Source organism: Aythya marila (assembly GCF_965140915.1).
Source record: "Aythya marila genome assembly, chromosome: 10".
Classification (NCBI taxonomy): Eukaryota; Metazoa; Chordata; class Aves; order Anseriformes; family Anatidae; genus Aythya; species Aythya marila.
In genome coordinates this window covers 207,135-229,336 of record NC_139051.1, presented here as the reverse complement: position 1 = coordinate 229,336, position 22,202 = coordinate 207,135, and the positions used below count along the sequence as shown (strand labels likewise).

At 42.6% G+C, this 22,202-nt stretch overlaps 3 protein-coding genes and 1 long non-coding RNA gene across 11 annotated transcripts in view; 1 reads left to right on the top strand and 3 right to left on the bottom strand.

Moving 5' to 3' along the window:
• Window positions 1-2,979, bottom strand: part of TMCC1 (transmembrane and coiled-coil domain family 1) — a 131,142-nt gene extending 128,163 nt beyond the window's left edge. For all 5 annotated transcript variants that reach the window (XM_082768123.1, XM_082768121.1, XM_082768118.1 and 2 more), the window contains exon 1: window positions 2,879-2,979. The gene's annotated coding sequence lies outside the window, so the exon portion shown is untranslated. The remainder of the gene's footprint in view (window positions 1-2,878) is intronic.
• A 97-nt stretch (window positions 2,980-3,076) lies between these two features.
• On the top strand, window positions 3,077-17,552 carry RBSN (rabenosyn, RAB effector). 3 transcript variants are annotated; one of them, XM_082767886.1, is made up of 11 exons: window positions 3,077-3,411; window positions 5,080-5,220; window positions 6,980-7,080; window positions 7,739-7,784; window positions 7,897-8,058; window positions 8,953-9,194; window positions 10,053-10,123; window positions 11,826-11,912; window positions 12,414-12,516; window positions 12,901-12,975; window positions 13,913-17,552. In XM_082767886.1, exons 1-11 carry the CDS (start codon window positions 3,249-3,251, stop codon window positions 15,038-15,040), a joined length of 2,319 nt encoding a protein of 772 aa, XP_082624012.1. In that variant the 5' UTR covers window positions 3,077-3,248; the 3' UTR covers window positions 15,041-17,552. The 3 variants fall into 3 exon arrangements, with proteins under 3 accessions (XP_082624012.1, XP_082624013.1, XP_082624014.1); XM_082767887.1 differs by lacking the exon at window positions 11,826-11,912; XM_082767888.1 differs by lacking the exon at window positions 3,077-3,411 and having other exon boundaries at window positions 5,080-5,216.
• On the bottom strand, window positions 3,438-9,097 carry LOC309881679. Its single transcript, XR_014318169.1, has 3 exons — window positions 8,963-9,097; window positions 4,152-4,373; window positions 3,438-3,667 (listed from the first exon to the last, which is right to left on the bottom strand). It is a non-coding gene; the product is annotated as an uncharacterized lncRNA (long non-coding RNA).
• A 941-nt stretch (window positions 17,553-18,493) lies between the features above and the next one.
• MRPS25 (mitochondrial ribosomal protein S25) lies at window positions 18,494-20,079 on the bottom strand. Of its 2 annotated transcripts, XR_014318168.1 has the most exons (5): window positions 19,898-20,079; window positions 19,710-19,816; window positions 19,369-19,456; window positions 18,781-19,150; window positions 18,494-18,664 (listed from the first exon to the last, which is right to left on the bottom strand). XR_014318168.1 is itself a non-coding variant. In XM_082767889.1 (4 exons), the coding sequence occupies exons 1-4, from the start codon at window positions 20,029-20,031 to the stop codon at window positions 18,958-18,960; spliced, it is 522 nt and encodes a 173-aa protein (XP_082624015.1). In that variant the 5' UTR covers window positions 20,032-20,079; the 3' UTR covers window positions 18,746-18,957. The 2 variants fall into 2 exon arrangements, 1 of the variants encoding a protein (XP_082624015.1); XM_082767889.1 differs by lacking the exon at window positions 18,494-18,664 and having other exon boundaries at window positions 18,746-19,150.
• Between the last annotated feature and the right edge of the window lie 2,123 nt (window positions 20,080-22,202).

Genomic DNA, 22,202 nt, shown 5'->3' with positions numbered 1-22,202 from the left:
TTTTTCAACTTAATTACTCAGTGTTTTCTAAGGATTGAGTGTCAGAGTGGGAGGAGGTACATAATGGCAGTGGGGTTTTGCAGGCTGAGTTTTTACATTCCAATGGCAGGACTAAGGAAGTAGTGTGTCTGACTTCTGACTCTGCTTCTTGAGCAAGCCTTTAGAACACATTGCTTTCCTGTGTCATAACTCTATTATACTGGTTCACAAATAAGCCACAGCACCTGCTGCATTTCAGTAAGGTTTAATGCATCCCCTGATACTTTTCAGATCATTGTTCTCTATCACCATCTCCTTATTGCAACTCGCTGGATGAGCACAAATAAATGTTTGTTTTATTTTCTTTTAGTAGTGTAAACTGGATTGTTTTAGGCTGACCTGGATTTTTTCATTCTTTCAACACCCTGTGCTTGGCAAAGTGTTAGGAGTCTGAGCACGCAACAAGCAGCTACATTTTATTCTCACTGACATCAGCACAAACCTAGATTATTTCCCACCACTTTAGCAGGGATACATAAGTCCAGATTTTGCTTTGGGAATGGACACCAGTCAACATATCACTACATCTGGCATGCTAACTTTATCTGTTGCTTCTGTAACTCTTCTTGAGAGACACCTTATGAGAGATTCTCTGCCAGTCTCATACTCTCCTAAAGATCCAAATGATATTAGATCAATCATTTAGTGAGGAGTGAGTTCCTTAGAAAGTGCTAAAGACTATTTATCTTCAGAAACATGAAAACAAATGGCATTTTTGTTTCAAAATGTTGAATGAGATTTCTCTTTTCAAAAACGACTGACACAAATTGTTTTTTTATCTGTAGTTCAGAAAGACGCATTTGGTGAAATGCTCTGTCATGGTCTGTAGTCAAAGGCAGAACATGCAAAAGAACATCGTTGACTAAAGATTCAGTGAGTGCAATGTTTGATTTGTAGTACACATCCCAGAATGTTGTCAACCTCATCACAACTTGCTGTAACAGTCCTTCTCACTGTACTGTTTAGTCCAGTATTAGGCTATTGGACTTTTATCACTGCATTTCCCTCATGTGTGGAGCTTTTAAAACCACCCTGCTGAAAATGAGCAATTACTGACGCTACAGAGAAAAGCAGATTTAAGGAAAGAGCTTGCTGTTCAGAACAGTGTCCCTCTTCCTTCTACCTGACTCTTACTACTTCTGAATGACAGAATGAGAGAGGATGGAGCTGCCAGAGTCACGAGGGCCCTATGGCTCATAGGCAGGATTATCCTGCGTGCTGCAAGAGGGGAGAGAAAAAAAAAAAAAAAAAAAAAAAAAGTAAAACAAATGGCTAAGCAGCCCTATGTGCTGTAAAATCCACTGCAAAGTCCCCTAGCAGGTCCTCAGTTGCTCTCAGTCATGCTTGTTGTGCTATCTGGTGACAGCCACTTCTTCCATTCTCCCCCTACCCCTTTTTCTTGTCCCTTTCTTACACCCACGTTAGAGAGCCACACTTCTCATTACAAGAACAAAACGCACACACCAGGAACAAGAAAACAGAAATACCTACAGACACACCACCACAAGTCCTGCATCTACTCTTACCTTTTTAACTTATTTCCACTGTCACCCTTCTCATTTCCTCCCATCCAAGCACAGATCTCACAGCCCTTATTATTTGCACAGTTGCCTGTTTCTCTTTTCATAACTGAATCATGACTGCATGGTTTTGAAAAGTAGAGTATAACAATTCTAAACAGGAAACTGCATACGTAAACATTCAGTGAGTCTGACTATATAATTAAATTACTCTTGTGGTTAAATCAGTTCAGCTTTAAGACTTTGATTTCCTGTAACGCTTTGCTGGATGGTGGAATTATAAATACAAAGCAGGTCAGATTCATTAATAATGTGACAAGGTGCTGACAGTGGTCAGGTAATAGTCAGCCCACAACGGCCAGGCTGCACGAATGTGAAAAAAATTAAAACAGTTACTAAAACAGTTTGCAGGTGAACCACTTGCCCCATTTGGAACCACCTGCTATCTTTCAGCTCAGATTTGAAGTCCTTAGGAGTTGAGCATCTACTTGTAACTTATGCCTTGGAAAGTACACCCCCCTCTACGACCCTTGTCGAGAACGGTTTTGAACAGCCAAGCCTTGAGCATGAGACCGGGCGACATGAGCCGCGACAATCCACCCAGAACAGGCAGGCAATGCCTGAGCACAACGAGCATCGACGCCTAAGAAAATCTCTGCCTCCAAACCCGTAATTCTAACAGGGCAAGCAGAAGTATAACTGCACCCTCCGATGATTTCCCCTGCACGCTGGAGAATGCGGGCCAGCGCAGGTTCCTGCCCCTCGAGATTCAACAGGAACCAGCGCCGGAGGGGGGGGGATTTGCAAGGATTCGTCGTCGATGCACGCGACTGCTCGGCTGGCAGAGACGAGCTGCCGCGGCCCGCGCTTGCCCAACGCGTTCCTTTGAACAGCGCGGGCGGCGGAAGGGGCGGGCGTCAGGCCCGGCACGGCGGCGACGCCGCTCCCCGTGCCAGCGCACCGAGCGGCAGGACAGGGAGCACGGAGCGCTGCGGCCGCTGCCGGGGGGCGGCTGGCGCGAGGCGGCCGGGGGGCGCGGCCGGCCCCGTCCCGTCCCGTCCCGTCCCGCTCCGCGGACAGCGCAGCCGCCGCCGTCGCCGTCGCCGCCGGCCCCGCGCGCCGCAGCCCCGGGGCGCCCCGCGGCGGGCAGGGGGCGGCCGCCGCCCGCATCGACGGCCGGGCCTCGCCCCCCGCCCGGCCCGCGGGCGCCTCCCTCGTCCCCGCCCCCCGCCGGCCCGGCGCTCGCCCCGCCCTCCGCCGGGCGCTGCTGCTCCGGGGCGGGCGGCGGCCCGCGGCCCCCTGCCGCTGGAGACACGCACCTGCTGCCTGCCGGCCGGGCCGCAACGAGGCGGCGCTGCGCTGGGCTGGGCTCGGCTGGGCTGGGGCGAGGCGAGGGCCGCAGGGCCGGCGGAGCCCCTCGGCCGGGCGGGGCGGGGCGGGGCGGGGCGGGGCGGGGCGGGGCCCTTCGGCCGTCGGCGCAGCCCCGCCCCTTGCGTGCCGCCTCCCGCGCCTGCGCGGTCCCGCCCCGCCGCGGCCCCTTCCGGCGCGCCAGTCCCGGCTCCCCCCGGCGGGCAGGGGAAGGCCGCGGGGGGCCCGTCCCCACGCCCCATCGCCCCGCGTCCCCCCGCTGCAGGACCCGCAGGACGATGTCGCCGCAGGGTCGCCGCTGAGCCGAGCCGAGCCGGCGCGATGGCGTGTGGCTGCCCGCCGCCCTTCGGGGACCCGGCGGAGGTGCGGGAGGGCTTCCTGTGCCCGCTGTGCCTGAAGGACCTCCGCGCGTTCCAGCAGCTGCAGGCGCACTACGAGGAGGAGCACTCGGGCGAGGACAGGGCCGTCAGGGCGCAGCTCCGAAGTAAGGGCGCGGCGCGGCGGGCGGCGGGCAGCGGCAGCCGCTCGGCCGCCGGGGCTGCGGGCTGCGGGGCCACGGCCTCGTCTGAGCGGGCCGGGGCCGGGCCGGGCCGGGCGCGGTTCCCGGCGCCGCGCCCCAACCTTCCCGGCGTGCGGGCACGGGCAGGGCCCCGCTCCCGCTTTGTTACTGGCTCGGGAGGCTGGCGGGTCTTGGCCTGGTGGGTGCTCGGTTGTTGGGCGTTTAGCGAGAGAACCCTCCGCTGTAAGGCAAGGGAATTCCCCAGCGTTAGTCAAAGGCCTTGCAGAACACGGCGGATCTCTGGTACTTGTCGGGTACCAGTTCATTCCTCCCTTGGTTGGACAGCAGCTAAAACTCTAGGGGATGGATAAGGAAGGGTGGCGGTGGGGAAGAGGTGGAGAAGGACTGGATGGTGGAGCTGGAGTAGATGCAGGGAGCGTTCCAGAGTTCTGCCGTGGACTACTGGCTTTTACTGATGTGTGAAAAATCCCTTTGTTACTCCTGTTAACTAAGGTACAACTTCCTCCCCCCCCCCCCCCCCCCCCCCCCCCTTAGTACATAGTATTGCTTTACATGGAGGGAAGGATATGCAAAATATGGTGGTAGGTCTGTGTGTTCCATAAAGAAAGTCTTCACTGTTACTTTTTTCCCTGCTCTTGGAGATCAACGGTCATTACTTCAAAAGTCTCTTTTCTGAGGAAAGTTTGTGTTTTTAACAAGCCTACCTTAAGAGTAGCCCAACTGAGTATTTCTTAAGTCTTGAATTTGCTTTCCATCAGTCTGTTTACATCTCAGCTTTTAGCACTGTCTTTTTCTTGGAGAGTGGAGGTAGACTGGCCAGTACTGCAGTCACGTTCTCTTCATGGGCACGCCGCTGTAGTAAGTAGGTGAATTACAGATGCTTGCTTCAGTCGAGTGTTTAAGCCAAAACAACAACATGGTTTTCACTGTGATATGAAGAAAACAACAGCTTAGTCTTCCTAAGGTTTCCCAAATACTTCTTTTATTGAATATAAAATTCAATTGCATTCTGATTTTTTTTTGTTGTTCTAATTGAACTAATTCTTGAAGATAGAATATCCAGAGGAGAGTACAGATACAAGGGCAATAAAAATGCTCAAATTTCAATTTCCCAGTCTTATTTTTGGCCCAGGAGACTGCTCTCCTCTCACTAACATTTGTATGAAAATAATGCAGTGATCTGTTTTCTAATTTTTAAGTTATTTAGATGTACAAGCATATTGAAATTCTTAACTTGGACTTTGTGCAAAAAATACAAAGAAAGTGTTGAACACACTCAAAACCAAAACAAATCACTGGGAATTGAGAGAGAGTACATACGTGGTGTCCCAGTGTGCTGTGGCATGGGGTCCCACAATTCAATACGGTTTACTGTTTACAGTGATGTCCCTGAATGGAGTGCCTAAAACTACTGATCTGCTATTAGGACCTTAGGACTACTTTGACAGATAACAAAGAGCATTTAGTGTCACCTGTGACTCTGAACTAAGCTCTGGTTCTAAACAGGACGTGTTGACTTATCAAGAAAAAAGATTTGTGTTGAAAGATAGGGAGCATTCCATGCTGGTTTCACATGGCAAATACTGGGTAACTAACAGCCTCCTGTTTGGTATGTGGGTTTATCTTTTTCAGATCTCGTCCAGAAGGCCAAGAGAGCAAAGAAGAAACTACTGAAGCAAGAAGATGACAGAACTGATTCTGGATCTCAGGAACGATATGAATCATTCAGCTATGGTGGAGTAGATCCATACATGTGGGAGCCCCAAGAAGTAGGTAGGAGAGCTAGAGTGATACGCAGGGGGGTAACTCTGATTTTAATCTTTGCTGGGGAAATTGAACGGTTTTGCTGAAGCTGCATGGAATTGTCTGTATTGCACTTGATTTACTGTAGCATGGGGTTATGGCTTGCATATTGATTCTGTGCAGCCTGCCTACATTGTATGGGGGTGATGTGGAAAATGTGTGTGTGTGTGTGTGTTATAGAATCAAGACCCAAACCCCTTGAGAGCATGGTTAATTGTTATTTCAGCGTACCTGAGCTGTTGAGTTTTGCTGGATATATATAGCACTGTTCATCTAGCTTTGAGGTGTTCTGCATGCATCTTGTAGCTTTTAACAAAACAGATAATTTTCTGATTAATAAGCTATTGCTATATTAAATCTCTGCCTTTTGGGTTACTGTTAAAGTAGATGTTAGCTTATATGCCTGACAAAATGCCTCTCCCCTGATTTAAACTTTTTCAACTATTTCTTTGAATTTGAGGTATAGGTAATCTCACATTAAAAAGAGGTTTAAATTAATCAAACAAAAATAAAACAACTGTGGCTATAGATTTAAACTTTGCAAAAGTTAACTAATATGTTGACTGAGCCATTAATTACAAATACTGTTACTGGAAATTGCCTTTTACTATTGCAGAAATTTATGGTTGTTTTCAGGGAGAGGAGACAGCACTGTCTCTTGTGGGTCCTGGGAGTTTTCCTGTGCTGCTGGCAGATGAGGACTTTGCCCTTTGAGTCTGAGTTCTGTAGATCATTGTACTTTTGACTTCATACCATGATTGCTGCTGAAATAGTCAAAATTAGTAGCTAAGAATAAACTTAAGCAATGAATTAACAGAAGGTTTCTGATCAGAGTGGGGAATATGAACCTTAAGGATTTCAGAATAGGATTTGGTGGATTTGTGAAAGGGGTCCTGTAATGTCTTCAAAACAGATTGAATTCAGTTAGCCAGAGGGGCTTTCCCATTCCTATGAATTCGGCTATGGAGGGTTTTTTACATATTTCATTAGAATGAGGAAGTGACATTATCCTTTGTTTAGTTAGTGTCAAAGAGCAACATCTGCTTTTGTGTTCTACCAGTCAGAAGAAAGATAACTTATATTTTGTCTGTGTCTTTGATTTTTCAATATCTGGTTTATGTTATTAAGAAAACGATTAAAACTTAAACCCAATTTTGTTGAGAATGAATTGTGTATTTCTTAAATAGATGCTTTATTGATTTTCTGTGTACTTGGTGATGACATTTCTGTAAATCTGAACTGTGATTGAGGATTTTGTTCAGACCTCTGAAAGTGAGAAGGATGATCAAAAATCTGAAAGCGAAGGTGCTGTTGTGTAGACCTCAAATATTCACTGGACGTGCATCTTGGCTTTGTTCCAGATACAGTCAGGAAATAATGGCAGCTGGTTTTGAGAAAAGTGCTAGCTGATAATAGCTTGCCAAATATAACTGAGGGATGGAGATAAATAATAATAATATTGTAGATGTTCTCTTTTAATGTAGTGTTCTTAGTTGTTGTTTTTTTTTTAAAGTAGAAATAAAACACCATTAATTAGGCTTTAATCCACACGTTTTATGTGGAACAGAACCACAAAAACTTAGGATACTAATGTTGTTAAAATGCCATTTGAACATGAGAAATAAATGGTGAAAAAGAAGGGATAGCTGCTTTTCGAGAGGCATTTATATGTATTTAAATCCATGTAAAACACCTAGGTGACTCTGAAAACTTTCTGCTCTCTCCCAAGGTGCTATGAGAAGCCATCTTTCTGATTTTAAGAAACACCGAGCAGCCAGGATTGATCACTATGTAGTTGAAGTCAATAAGTTAATAATCAGGTTAGAAAAGGTAATTTTTCTGCTTTTTTTTTTTTTTAATATTCTAGTCTCTTAAATGTTTCCTAGACATGTAGTCATGTTTTAGTGTGAAGGGTGCCCATTTATGCAGCAGTGCACTTTTTAAAGGATAGTAAATTATGACTCTTTACAAGTGACTGTTCTTTTTTTTATCCTTATGTAGTTTGGTCTGACTCTGTACTGCACACATGAATTCTGTTTCTATGCAGCGTTTCCAAACTGAAAATGCTGCTTTCATGTACTTAAGAACCATCTGTTTTTTTCCTGTATGTTTTCTCCATCTTTTACCTTACAAAGTTTCTCCCTAACATTTGTCAGGATTTTTCCAGCTCGTCATTCAGCAAAGTCCACCACTGACATCTGATTTATTTGCATTTTTACTTGCAATAATGTTGGATGATCTGAGAATTATGTCCAAATGCTCTGACTGGAGCAGATTTGGCAGTAATTGTTTAGCACTACTTGTCTGAATATGGCATTAGAAACAATCAGGAAGGGTGCAGGAATCTGATGTGAAACAGGCTTTTAAAAATGGCAGACTTTTCCTGTTGGGATGGGATGGGGGGTTAGGAGGTTGTGGAGTTCTTGCCTTTTTTTTTTTTTCTTACAAAAGTTCAGTTTTCTTGAATTTGTTGTTTGTCTTCTACTAGCTTACATCGTTTGACAGAGCAAATACAGAGTCCGCTAAAATAAGAGGTTGGTATGAGCTTACCTCAGACTACTTGCTGCTATAGTTTACCAGCAAAGGAATTAACTGAATGAATATCTTACATTGTGTGTATTCCTCCCCCTCTCCACCTGATTGTAGCTATAGAGAAGTCTGTTGTGCCTTGGGTCAATGATCAGGATGTTCCATTCTGCCCAGACTGTGGCAGTAAGTTCAGTATTCGAAATCGACGTCACCATTGCCGCCTTTGTGGGTCCATTATGTGCAAGAAGTGCATGGAACTTGTCAGTCTTCCTTTGGCAAGTAAGTGCAGTGGGTAGTGTTAATTCCTCCTTTCCTTATCTCACTCAGTGTGCTAATGGCATCCTGGCTTTTTGCAACAAGAAAACAAGCTTAATATTCTGTTTGTGTGGGAAACTCATTCTTCAGTGTGTCAGTCAGTTCCATGCAGACACTTGTCTGCAAAACAGAGTAAGAATGATTTTTATATTCTTTGTCTCTGTTCCTTCTTCAGATTGGGAAGCGTTACAAAATGCTGAAAAAGTTACTAGAATATACTAGTACATAATATTACTAGATGTGGCATATTCCAAAATTGTACTGAGTACCATAGCTCTGGAGGTATAAATTTTTGGAGTTATAACTCTAGAAGTTCTTGACATTTAACTACCATGGATATTTCAAATCTTGACCACGATTATCCAAATGTTGACATCAAGGGAACTCATCCACAAGCCCCTTTTAAGAAGCACTTTCAACTTTAGTTTCCTTTCTTATCTAGAGAGGAAACTATTTTCTGTGGAAATAAATGATGTTAATTGGGATCTTCAGAGAGTTCAAGCACAAAAATAAGTACAGCATTAACATTGCTGTTTTCCACACACTGTTTTGTAACTATGCAAGGTCCAACGTTCAACTCAGAAACATTCTCACATTATCCTAGGCATAAAGAATGTAAGTGGTTCCCAGTAGAGTGCTCTCTAGATGCTTTTAGAATAGAGCAGGATCTTACAGTGAATACTGAAATTCTGACTTGTAGATCTGGTTGTCATGGGTTCCTTGCATGTCTTTCTTTTTCAAGACAGTTTTCTACTATTCTTGGTAATAGTAGCTTCAGTTAAAAGTGCAATTAATTTGTGTTGGTAAAATCTGTTGGCCTCTCCAATCAATGTAAAATTACCTGTATATAACTTTTAGGCAAACTCACCAGTGCCAGCAAAGAGGCCTTGAGTTCTCATACTAGTCCAAGCTCTTCACCTAATAGCGTCCATGGCTCCCGCCGTGGCAGCATTAGCAGCATAAGCAGTGTAAGCTCAGTTCTGGATGAGAAGGATGATGACCGAATCCGTTGTTGTCAGCACTGCAAAGACACCCTGCTGAAAAGAGAACAACAGATTGATGAGAGAGAATACACTCCAGAGATTGTGAAACTCTATGAGGTAAAATGAAGCTACTTGCTGCTTTCATAGTCAGTATATATACCTACAGTTGTTGCTACTTGGTTTCTAGCTTGTTCTCTCATGTCCAAGCTCGTTATGGCTTAGTATTTGCCTGTGTACAGATAGACTGTAATGGTTGTTGATGCCACATAGAAAAATCTGAAATGATGGAGCCAGGTGCCATGTAGTACTTATATCCCATGATAACTTAAACCCTCATTTTAAGGCACAGCTTTATTCTCTGCATCTGAAACTAACAGTTCTGTGTTGCCTCTCTTAAAATTGTGAACTATGTCAACTGGGATTCCTCCAAACAGTCCTTATTAAACCAGTGATGTGCTGTGCGCTTTGTTAATGGGCTGCACTGGAACTGTACAACCTCATGTTGTCAGCACTCTGTCCTCACACTGGTGGGAATTACTTCTTGGAACCATCTAAATTGACCAAGTGTATGGCTGGAACTTTTATGTTCAAATATGCTTTGATAGCAGGTACTGACAGTCACTGGGTATTCAATCCAGTCTGTAAACCTTTCTCCCAGTCCCAAGGTTAGTATTAATGGGACTTTCTGTTGATGCTCTCTATGAAGAAACTAAGACTAGAATTTACCTAAGTTTCCCATCAGAATAGCTTCTGAATTCAAGTTCACCTTGCAGGGGTACAGAGATTCTCTCTCTGTTCATGACCATGGCATCTGTATTCTGAGGACAGCCGAAGGGCGCTGTGATCCTTAATAGCCCAAGGGCTTTCATCACTGTTAGCTGGGGGTGTGCATAGGCACATTGAAAGGCTTATGTCAGCATGTGCTTACATCTGTGTTTTGACGTGAGTTCTTTTATACACTTTGTTTTAAATAAGAAACTCCGACTCTGTATGGAGAAGGTTGACCAGAAGGCACCAGAATATATAAAGATGGCAGAATCGCTAAAGTAAGCCCTATTTGCTAATTTTGTTTATGAATATATGCATTTTTATGCAACTGTAAGAATGAGAAGTAGTAAAGAAGTGGTGTGCTAAGGCTACAAGATTGTGTAGGTCATAAGAAAGTACTCAAAAAAAAAAAAAAAATCTAGGCAAATACCTGTCCAAACCCCATGTTAATTAATGGAATAGATTATTAAAGCTGATGAGTGCCATCCCTGTGATCTATTACTAATTAGCATATGACTTATTATTAATTCCAGACTTTTGGTGCATCATTTGGGTGCCTGGATTTTTGGGTTTCTTCCCACAAATTTGTATTTAAAAATAATAAAAAAGTAATAAATGCTAGGGTTAGCCTTTCAACTTGTAGAATGGGATAAGTTCTATAGTTTTATCAGTCTTAAATACAGCTTCTGATTTAAGCATAGTCAGAATTTAATGTTATAGAACTGAATATAATTAGGACTTACATTACTTACGTCCTTAAGTGTAATGACCTGCTGAAAGACTTGCCATACTGAATGAATGTAATATAAGCCTGCCACATGTGCTTAATATATGAAATGTAATAGAGTAGTGAAGACTAGAGGGAAAAACATTACATTTCTTGGCTATAAAAAAGTCACTTTTGCCATTTCTGGTATTGCTGAAATTGATGGATTTCAAGGAGCTTATAGGGCAAAGAAGGAAGCTGTACAGCAAATTTCTGGAAGTTGTTCCAAAGGAGATGTGAAGTGGGGTGTTGTTTTTTTTCTTTAATCTTTTAAAAATTTGTACTACTTAAAATATTTTTTTAATAACATACTGGAAATTCCAGAGAATTAGCAGTATGCACAAATGCATACGTTATGTATACTGTGCTGACTTGGACCTTGATACCTTCCCAAATTACAATGTTTGATCACCTCATAAAGAGCACTAGGATCTCCCCTCAAAAGGATTGTAACAACAATCACATTTTGCATTTCTTTAAACCCTTACAAAACCTTTGTTTTGTTTTCCCTACTTGACTTGTTACACTAAGGATTTTGCATTGCATACTTCATTCTGACTAGTACTGAGTCCTGAAAAGTTATTTTTGAGTGCATGATTGTTATTTTGTGTATCTGAGATATAAAAGGAGAGGGAAGCTTAGAAACTGGTGAAGAGTCTTCCCTGTTAAATGTTAATTTGTTTTCTCAATAAATATGGGATTCTAGTGATTGGATATCCGTGTAGATGCAGTCAGTTGCTAGCATCTTAAGTATGACACTCATGCGGGGTTGTAGCCTTCTGCTTTCTGACAAACGTAAGCAGAGAGAGCTATTTTAGTGGTATAGTTGCTTATTCATTTTGTTTCATTTCTTTTCTGCACCCAGTGGCCTGGAAAAAAAAAAATACAGAATAAATGTATTTGTTAGGTTCTGTATATCTTAGATATTATTGATAGTGGGATTCTTCTTGTATTAAAATCCAATTTCTCCTGTGAGTGTAAATAATAAAATCATAAATAAAATGATCTACTAAATCTTCATGTTGATAAGTTGATTATCACTTTCCACTTCTGTCAGAACAAAAAGGCTTTAAAACACAGTGAGCTCAAAATAAAAGCCTTTTAAAGGATTGACTATCCTTACAGTTGTTGACATCTCCTTGGGATAACTTCCTGCATTGTATTTATTATTAGCTTGATGCATGGCTTACAATAAAGTTGTATCTATTTCTTAGTGCCGGGGAGACGACTTACAATCTTGAACATGCAAATGACTTGAGAGTGGAGATTCAAAGAGTATATGAATTTATAGATGCCTTAAGGTAAAGGAAGTGTACACGCGCTGTCTCTTGCTTTCTCTCATGTGCATCATAACAATAAAGAAAAGCAGGATATATTTTTTTTCCTCTTCCAATACAGCTTGTGCTGGATATCCTTCTGTAATGACTTTTCTGTAGTTTTTCTTATCCTCAGCTGTTGGGGCCTACATTTCTGTAACATCTACCTGCTTATTCATAGTCAACTTGTCTGCTCAGTTGTAATGAGGATGTTGAAAGGTAGATGCTGTTCCTGTGCACTATCCAGCTCTACTTCCTTTTCCAACCATACATTCCTCTGTAGTGAAAATAGCTTAAGTGCAGAGGAGACAAATAGAGGCATAGGGTTTTTGTGTTTTTTAAGTGTTACAATTTGTAATATCTAGAATGGCTTATCTAAAAGAACATTGGAAAATGTTAATTTGATATTGTCTGCCTCATTTTCTGTTGTATTTTCCTTGGCCCTTGTTTTTGAACTGATGAGATTGTACATTTGCTTTGATTCAGTAAGAAGATTTTGAATCTAGGCTTGCATGAAGAGCCCCAACCTCATCCTAAAACACTACAGCTTCAGAGAATGATAAGATACTCGGCTACACTTTTTGTTCAGGTAAATTAAACATATGAGCTAAATTTGTTTTATGTAGTGTTCTCTTCTTTGCTAGGCATCCCTGTGGTTTAAAACTATTTTAACAGAATGTTTAGTTCTGTGGATTTTTCTGTAGTTCCACTGAATCGATAGTGTAGTCAGAGCAGTATTGTGTTCAGGGGCTTAAGAGATCTTTGCTTTGTCTCTGGTGGAGGTTGAGCCTAGCTAGCGGTATAGTTAAGGCAGCCACGATATGCTCAGGCTTGCAGCAGTAACTATAGTGTAGAAGTCCCTCTTATTTGTCTGTGTTCTGTTGGTGGTATTTCTATATTCAAGGAAAAAAAAAATCCTAAAAAATTGGCTGAACGCCTGCAAGTAAAACTAAGTATTTCAATTTTTTCCCAGGAAAAACTGCTTGGCCTAATGTCCCTGCCAACCAAAGATCAGTATGAAGAACTGAAGAAGAGAAGACTACATATGGTAAGACAGGTTAAGATCTGTATTGGTATGAGGGCCTCCTTCAAAGTCTTAAAGACATGCACAATTATTTACAACTCAGAGTTAATCTTAACGTATTAGTACCTCTGTGTGTATGAATGAATAGCTGTCCTTAACACTGAACTTCAAAAAAATTTTTTTGGTGATCATTCTGTGTCCATTTTCAGGGATTTGTGTAATACAGTCATCTTATTTCTACCCAGAACAGAGAGACAGAGGTCAGTACCAAGAGCTGGGTACTTCTAGAAAGCAGCAGTGACTTGCTTACTTTTGCTGTTGCTCTGCAGTACTGCAACAGAAGGCCTTTAGGTATCTTAGCTTATGTGGATTTTCAAATTGTGTTCTGGAGTTCATTTGCACAAGTAGAATTCGGAGACTTCTTTAGGTGGTTAAAAAATAATCAAGAATAAGGATGCATCTTCAGAGAGGTTTGGGATTTATTTCTTTTCCAGTTAGGAGGGAGAACATCACTAAATGTAAAATAAACCAACTTTATGTTGAGGTAGAAGTTGAGAAACAAAAATCATTGCATTCCAAAAGCTAGTATCATCAGTGATCTTTAACACTGGTGCTCTATTACAGAAGTACCTGCTATAGTTGACTGTGATACAGTTACTGTACAAATCAGTTTGAGGCCACTCTTTGGACAGCTGGATTAGGCATTTTCTGCTTTATGTATAGCACTGTCACTGCTCTCAAGTTTGTACAGGCAGATATGAAGGGATATTAAGTACCTTCACAAATAAACTGAAGGGAAGCATCTAGGTAATATTACGAAAACGACCATTTTCTGCAGAGTAAGCAAAAATGGAACTGATCTGTTTGTGACAGCAGTGTCTAAGGTAGATAAAGCCTAACTTTTTGTACCTATGGATATTAAAATAAATCGTGGTGTTCTCTCCCTACATGTTTGTTTTAGGCGGCTCTTGAAGCACACAGAAGACAAGAGGAAAAGCAGAAGGATTCAACTTCCAGATCTGTAGCTGCAGTTAACGGTGATGCAAGTAACCTAAAAAAAGGAACAGTCAGGAAATCTGAAGGCTGGTTACCTACGTCTAGCGTATCTCGACAATGTGAGATAGCAGACCCACTTCTTCAGCAGATTGACAACATCACATCCTTTATTAAGCAAGCAAAAGCAGCTAATCGGCTAGATGAGGTCCGTATGTTGCAAGAGAACCTGAGGCAGCTTCAGGATGAATATGATCAACAACAAACTCTGAAAGCTATTGAGCTTTCTAAAAAACAGGCAGAAGAGGAAGAGATGCAGAGGGAGGAACTTCAGGTCCTTTGTGAAAAAGAATGGGAAAGAGAACACCACAAATTCATGTCTCAACATTCAAGGACACACTCCTTAGACTTCAGAGAAGTCAAGCAGCATCAGCATGAAGTTACAAAAGAGAATCAGAACTTGATAGCACATGGATTGGATTTGGATATTACTCAGATGAAAGGGAACCCAAGTTCTGAAACTACTGCTGTTCAACAGCTGCCAGCTAAAGATAACTTTATCTTTCCAGTCAAACCCCAGAACGTTCCACAGCACGACAAAGACCAAAATAGGGCAGCCTGTCTAAACCCCTTTGAAGATGAAACAGATACCCCTCTGTCAGAGGAAGATCCTGCTAACCCATTTGCCAAAGACATTTCTCCACTGATCTCTTTCTCTAACGCTATTGTACAAAGTGATAAAAAAGAATATAATCCATTTGAGAATGAGGAGGATGAACAAACTAATGGAGCATCTGTCAGTACTTCAAACCCCTTTGAAGAGGATGAAAATCCATGTCAAAAGTCTGGGGGGAATTCTGGGAATCCATTTGAAGAGGGATCTTCGACCAATCCCTTTGAAGTGGAGGATGGCAATGAGATCTCAGAAGAGGAGGCTATAGAGGAGGAACTGCTTCTCCAACAGATAGATAATATCAAAGCCTATATATTTGATGCCAAACATAGTGGGCGAATGGATGAGGTGGAGGTACTGACAGAGAACTTGAAGGAATTGAAGTACACCTTAGCAAAACAAAAGGAGAAATCCAACTGTTGAAGCAGTAGTAGGGCTGTGTAATAATTACTTCATGTCCGCTGTTAAAGATGGGAAAGTAGAACAGATAAATGGGAGTACAGGTTACAAGAGGGAATTGGGAGAATCTTGTGGGATTTTTTTTACGCACTTTCAGATATGTATTTCCACTACTACTCAGCCTTGAAGAAAGAAAATTGAGGAATGCTGCTAGTCTTGAACACTTATACTAAGAAATTTTTACAATAACTTGTTACAACCCTCTCAGTGGTAATTGGTCTTATATTGTGTATTTTGGTCAAAAGAGTTAGGTGTTAACAGGGAACTACAACTTGGAAATGGTTTCAGGGTTGATTCGTCATCTTTCCTCCTTTCTCTTGTGTTTCTGTACTAGATGTATTATTGGTTTTTCAAGCGGCACTCCAACAAAAGAGATGAAAATGTTTCTAAAATGCGTGCATCTTTTGATAATGGCACAGTACAAGTGTTACAGGCTAGCCTAATTGCCCTAATGGAATTACAGGAAAGGGCTGTTGAAAGGCTGCTGTGATTCTTTGAGATACAGAATACACAGGCTGCAGATCAATTTTGTGCAATGCTAATACATAAAAGGGATTTTAAGACTATGAGGAAAAACTTTGTAACTGATCTTAACATGAGTAACTTTTAAAAAGTGTTCACAAAAATTCATGAGTAAAATTTGGGTGCTGCCCTTTCATCATTTCTAATTTCCCAGTTACTCTAGGCACAAATTGCAGTGTAAGAGAGAAAGCTGAACTGGCTTCAGAGACCTACCTGTGTGGGAATGAATACCTAAATACTCGCTCACAGGGAGAAGTATGTCAGGCTAGCACAAGCTACAGTTTTAAAGGTGACCCTGCAATTCCTAACTATATCGTGGAACTTGTATATTCCTTTATGTCTTCTGGGTAACGGAATGATCATGTTTCTTTTATCTGTAAGACTGGAACCCTCTTCATAGCATTCAGAGAACAGAAGTTCTGTTTATAATGGAGAGCTGAAGTGCCACTAAACTGGAATTCAGTGAAAACTGGGCTGTGATGGTGCCAAATAGCAGGTCCTATCTTATACTTGATTCCCATCAAAAGAAATTAAGAGAATCAGGCACATCTGTCTTAAATAAGAAGCTCCAGATTGGAGTCTTGGTGTGAACCTGTGACGTGGGGGAGGGCTAGGGGATGGCCAGCACCTGTGGTGCAGGGAGGCTTAATGCTGGCTTCTGAAGATACTGACACTGAAATGTAGAATCATTCACTGTTAAGTCAGCATGTATCTTTGCAAAAGACTGTGCCTCAGCTGCTTTGATTTTTGCCTTTGAGATGCAGAGGTTCATCGTCACGCATTGGTGTTTGAAAAGGTGGTTGGGAGGAGTTAGTCAAAAGGGTGTATTTAACTAAAGCTGAAATAGAGGAAATTGGGCAGATTGCACTGTATGGCACTAATAATGGTGGGCTTACACAAGTGCAGTTGTATGGACCAGGACACTTTTACCTATGTCTCCAATAACATGAATAGCATTGCTATAATGTGAACATCACGTAATGTTTCTGAGACACACATATAATCATGCTACCTAAACAGCAAGAACCCTACTTTTACTTTCTTGTAAACATGTGGAGGTATGGACTTGTAGAACTTCTGTTTCAAACTAACAAAACATATCCTCAGTAACACTAGTAAATGATCAAAATAACTTAGAGCAGCCACTTGAAGAACATAGCTGTTCTTCTACTGTAGTATAAATCTGAGTTTGAAAGGTGTGCAGAATGGGTTGTTGTAAGACCCTGAGGGTGTATATTTAGGTGTTTTATTATTGTTGATTGAGTCCCTAAGTGTTACTTTGCACCAAATGAAATAAAGAACAAAGGATTCTGAAAGGCTGTAAAGTAGCACAACCTAAGTGCGCTGTGGCACTACATTTAGGAAGGCAGCAAGATAAAGAGACACATTAAGATAGTTAAACTTTATCCCCCTTTATACACAGAATTGTTTTTAAAGTAGTAGTATAAGGTAACTGTTTAAGACAGACTAGTTTGTGAGTCAAGAGGACTGCTCCCTGCACTGCAACCCAGAACTTCTTTTGATATTGATGCAAAAAGAATGTTTCAGTGGTTTCAGCTTTTGCTTTTAGAAGTGGTTTTTCCTTGTTGTAACTATCTTGCATTCTTTGTATTTTCAGTCTAATACACTAATAAAGTATCCTTATTGTATATGTAACAACATATTTTTACAAGCAGGTAACAGACTAGCATACCTCATAATCAGTGTCAGTGTTAAATGTGACTAGCGATCTGATACTAAAGTCATCTCTAATGTGAAGACATTCACTGGTATTTGGATTTTGGTATTTGCTGGTATTTGGATTGCTGTAAGGCTCACAAGGCACAACAAAATGAAGACTCATAACCACAAAGCTAAATAAATAACTTGCATTGACATTTGTTAAAATTGCATGCACTACTCTGTATGAAAACTTTGTAAACAGAGATAAAATAAACATTTATTTTGTGCTGTATTTGCCCTTGATGATTTTTAGAGGTTGCTCATTCACATAGGTGTGAAATTTTGTATTCAACCACCTGCTCAGAAATACTAGTGTATGTGCAAATTACTGCAGAAATAGATAATCCTAGCTTAATGGCATATGCAACGATGTAATTCAAAGCAATGTAGTACTATCTATCATGTATTTATATACTATTATAGGTACACTGTAATTGTTCGGTGAGGCAGAAGCTACTCTGACCATGCTCACGGTCCAGGAGCAGCTGAAGGAAAATCAGTTACAGAGCAGCAGCACTGGCCTCTGAAGCATAATGAACTTGCTGACAAGAATTACCTGGAAGCCAAAGTTTCTAGCTATGCTTCTCCCTTGCATGTGGGTTTTTCGTTTCAGCATGTACTTTCAGCTGGGAGTACATTATCTGGCTGTCTTCAGTTAGTACAAGCTGGAAATGGGTGGGAACATTTGAAATGTTCTGAAAGTCTGTGAAACCCTGTTCTGCTTCAAGAGAAATCAACTTTTACCCCCAGTTTCTCTATATCAAAGCAAACATGATCTTGGGGACTGCATCAGGCAAACTCCTGCCAGGAGGCTGCGTGATCCTTCCCCATAGAAACAGTAAGTACTACTGCTGCTCCACAGCTGGAGTTCTGGCTCCCATTCTGGGCTTCCCAGTACAAGAGAGACTTGGAGCTACTGGTTAGAGTCCAAAGAGCCACTAAGAGGGTTAAGGGCTGGAACCATCTCTCTTGCAAAGAAAGGCTTAGAGCCTAAAGAGGAGAAAGCACGTGGGGGGGAGGAAGAATTTTATCAATGTATATAAATACCTGAAGAGAACGTTCAAGGATGGTAGTGTCTTCTCAGTGATGCCCAGTGCAAAGGCAAGAGGCAATGGGCACAAACTGGAACACAGGAACAGATCCCTTTGAATATCAGAAAAGACATCTGCTGTGAGGGTGATGGAGTTCTTGTGTAGGTTGTCCAAGAGGTTGTGGAGTCTTCCTTCAAGATCATCAAAGACTATCAGCCTGTTCTAGGTGTCCCTGCTGGAGGAGATGGCCTCCAGAGGTCCCTTCCACCATCAGCCATTCTGTGAATCTGCTATTTTTGCTACAACCTTTTATCTGTAGGCATGAGTACAAAACATATAGCTCTGGTCAGTTTTCCTTCTTGCTTTCACACAGCTTTGACTGCAATGCTTTGTAAAACTGGCACAACAAAAGCTGCTTTTTTAACTTACATTTATTTAATATTTTTTATTTTAATTATTCTAGTTGTAGCTAGAAGAATTATGGGACAAGAATGTCAGTATCACGCCAACTTGCTTGTTCCTGTTTCCAGGACGTTTTAACCCTTGTCTCTCACTGAAGCACCTTGATCACCCAGCCCTGAGGAAGCAACTGCATGGCTTGAGGTTTCAGGCTGATGCTTCATTTTTCAAAGCAGCTTTATATTTTCCTCTCATCTCTTTGGGTAGTGGCACAAAGGCAGGGCAGGGAACTTGGCCTTCAATTTCACACATGCACTCTCGCAGATGATACTTCTTGGGCCCAAAAGTTGCTGGATGTGATAGCTTTTTTCTTTCTCTTTCCTCTTTTTCAAGTGTTTCTCTAGAAAAAGAGATTCATTTGTTACCATCAGAAGCCTGAATGGCAGCCTTTCCTGTCCCTTCCCTACACACAGTTTTCCAGAAGGATGGTTTTACCTGGTTAAATTTGCCAATTTATTTGGGAAAAAAAAATCCTACATACTTGACCAGTTTGTAGGGACCGTATTATGACGTGTGCTACATCCTATGACGTGAGTACATTGGCGTATTGTTACTTACTTGCTTTTCCCCAGGATTTTTTTAATGTGCTCAGTTATCTCCTTGTTGGTTTTATCTTCCACGTCAACCAAAACTTGTTCTCCGCTGTCTGTTAAAAACAAATCAGGCAGAAGCTGGCGTTCCCGTAGCCCCTTCCCTGCCCACCACATGCAATTTCACGGCGCCTACAAAGAGCGCACTCTAAAAGCACGAAGCCAAAAGGATGCATAAAGCCCGCTGCCCCGCGGCAGTGAGTGCCGATGCGCGGCGCCCAGCAGGCCCCGCCAAGCCACGGCCCCGCAGGCGGCGCTCGCTGGGGGCCCCGGGAGGCTCCCGGCGGGGCCCGGCCCGGCGCCACCTACCCAGGTAGAAGCGGAGGAAGGGCGAGGGGGTCATGTTCCTGAAGAGCATGATCTGCACCCAGGGGTTCTTGTACTGGATCTGGGGGACGTTGAAGAACACAAACTTTCTAGAAGGAGGGCGGAGAAATCAGCCACGGGTCCGGCGGGGACGCGGCCGAGGCGCGCTGCCGCCGCAGCCCCAGGCTCACCTGGCGCCCTCGCTCAGCTCCCCCGCCGTGTTGTAGTTCACCGTCATCACCTTCACCGCGCTCTTGAAGATGACGTCGCCCTGGCTGAGGTACTGCAGCGTCCGCCGCACGGGGAAGCGGCCCTTCATCGGCATGGCTCCGCCGCGGCCGGAAGGGCGGGAGGCACCGCCCCCTGCGCGCGGGCGGGGCCTGGGGGGGGCGGTGCCGCGGCCGCTCCCGCGGAGGGCCGGGGGGCGGCCGCCGCTCGGGGCTCGGCCGGCGCCGGGGCCCGCGAGCCCTCTCCCCGCGCGGGGCGCAGCTGGCGGACCGGCCGACGGCTGCCGGGAGCGCGGGCGGGCCGGGCCCCAGGCGCTGCCCCGCGCGAGGCCGCCCCCGGCTCCCCCGGCCGGGCGCGGTGCAGCGGGAGGCGGGGAGCACGGGCCGGCCGGCTGACAGGCAGCGCGAGGCAGGAGACGGACTAAAACGAAAAACAGACGGGGCTGCCCCCCCTCTCCCCGGGAAAACAGAACAAAGGATAACCACAACCGCTTCCCACTCCATTTCTGGCGTTTGCCTTCTTAGTAACATCGTACCTCGACGGAAAAGACGTTTCAAAACACGCTAGGGGCAAGGGTTTTCTTTTTTTCTTTTGGTCACTAACACTTTATAAGAAATATAAAAAACAATTAAATTAATACATTTGGCATGGCATGGTTGAATGTGTATTTTTGTTTGCAACAAGCCCTACTGCTCTGCCAAACGTCAACAAAAAAAATGCCGGCCTGCACGCGTAAGTTTACAGGCAGTGTACACAGAGTGCTCCACACCGTTCCAGCACCACACCCTGCCCCTGACCAGGAGCACGCCTCCGAGCGGCGTAGTTCTGTTTCTACAAACTCAATAGTCAGAGGATGAACTTGTTCAGCTTAAGGGACAAGACCTCATACTTCAGAGGAGGCTCCTAACTGAAAATTACCTGTTCACCACGTTTGCATGTATATTTCTTTTATTTTAAGCACCTAGGCTTGACAACTGAAGCCTAAAATCATTTTAGCCTCATTTTTGCTAAATGAAAATCGCTGAAGCTGTAGAGTTCCTGATTGCAGAAAACAAGAACTGAAATTAACCATCTTCTGTATAAAAATAGATGTAAAAGATGTGGTGCATCTCAACCACATCATAAATAACATTAAGGATGTGTTTACCAGTTGGAAGAGTTCAATTTCATTGTCTTTGCTATAAAGCGTGTTTGAAGGGAACTAAAATCCAACACACACTACCCTAATTTAAAATTCAGGGAGCAGAAAGCAAGTAACAGATGAGAGTAGTATCTGTTAATAGCTATTTTCTCCATTAAAAAAAAAAAAAAAAAAAAAAAAAGAGAGAAATGCAGAAAGCTGAAGAAGATGAACTAAAGCTTTTAGGAAAAAGTCCTTCTCAGCTTGATCACAGTGAAGGGAAATTTCTGTTCCTATTGAGTACTGGGCTTAGACACCTAATATTTAAGAAATTCAGTGAACTTATGAATAAAAATCAAGAATGCATTTTTATCTGTAATTCACTTTAATAGTATAAACCTCATTTAGGTAGTAGTATTAAGCCACAACAATATAATGCCACATTTAAACAGCATTTAATAAAATGCATAAGCTAAATCATGCACTGCAATACTCTATATACAAACACAACAATGCAAATTCCTCTTCATGACTGAAGACATTGATTAGATATAAAATTCAGATTAAAAAAATCATGCTATTATTTTAATATGCTATTACACATACAATGTTGATTCCACAAAAGTAGCTGTGATAAATGAGTAACTCTTGTGAGGTTTGAATCTGAAATTAAAATATAATAGCATAAACAATTGCTTACTATCCTCTAGAAAGCTGAGACCTCCAGAAAATATCTCAAGGAATTAAAATTAGATAATTCCTTTTATAAAAATGGGATTTTTATTTTTTTATTTTTTTATAAGAAATCAGAGCTCCCTGGTAAGCCTATGCCAAACAGATACAACACTTACACAATGTGCAGTTTCTCAGTTACAAATCTGAACACTGGCTTGCAATGTATTTTAGAGTACGGATTAATTATGAAAAAATATTCCCACATTTTACCTTAATTCAATTTATGATAAAACATATGTAAGCAGTGTTTCCTTCTTAAAGAATTCCCTTTTAATTGAAATTCATTCGATCTTACTTTCAACCCAAAGCCATAGAAAATATATTAAAATGGACCTGTGCCTTCTTGTCATTTATCTAAAATCATTAAAAAATGATGTACAAGAAGCTGATTATTCAGGGGCGTTAGATACCTG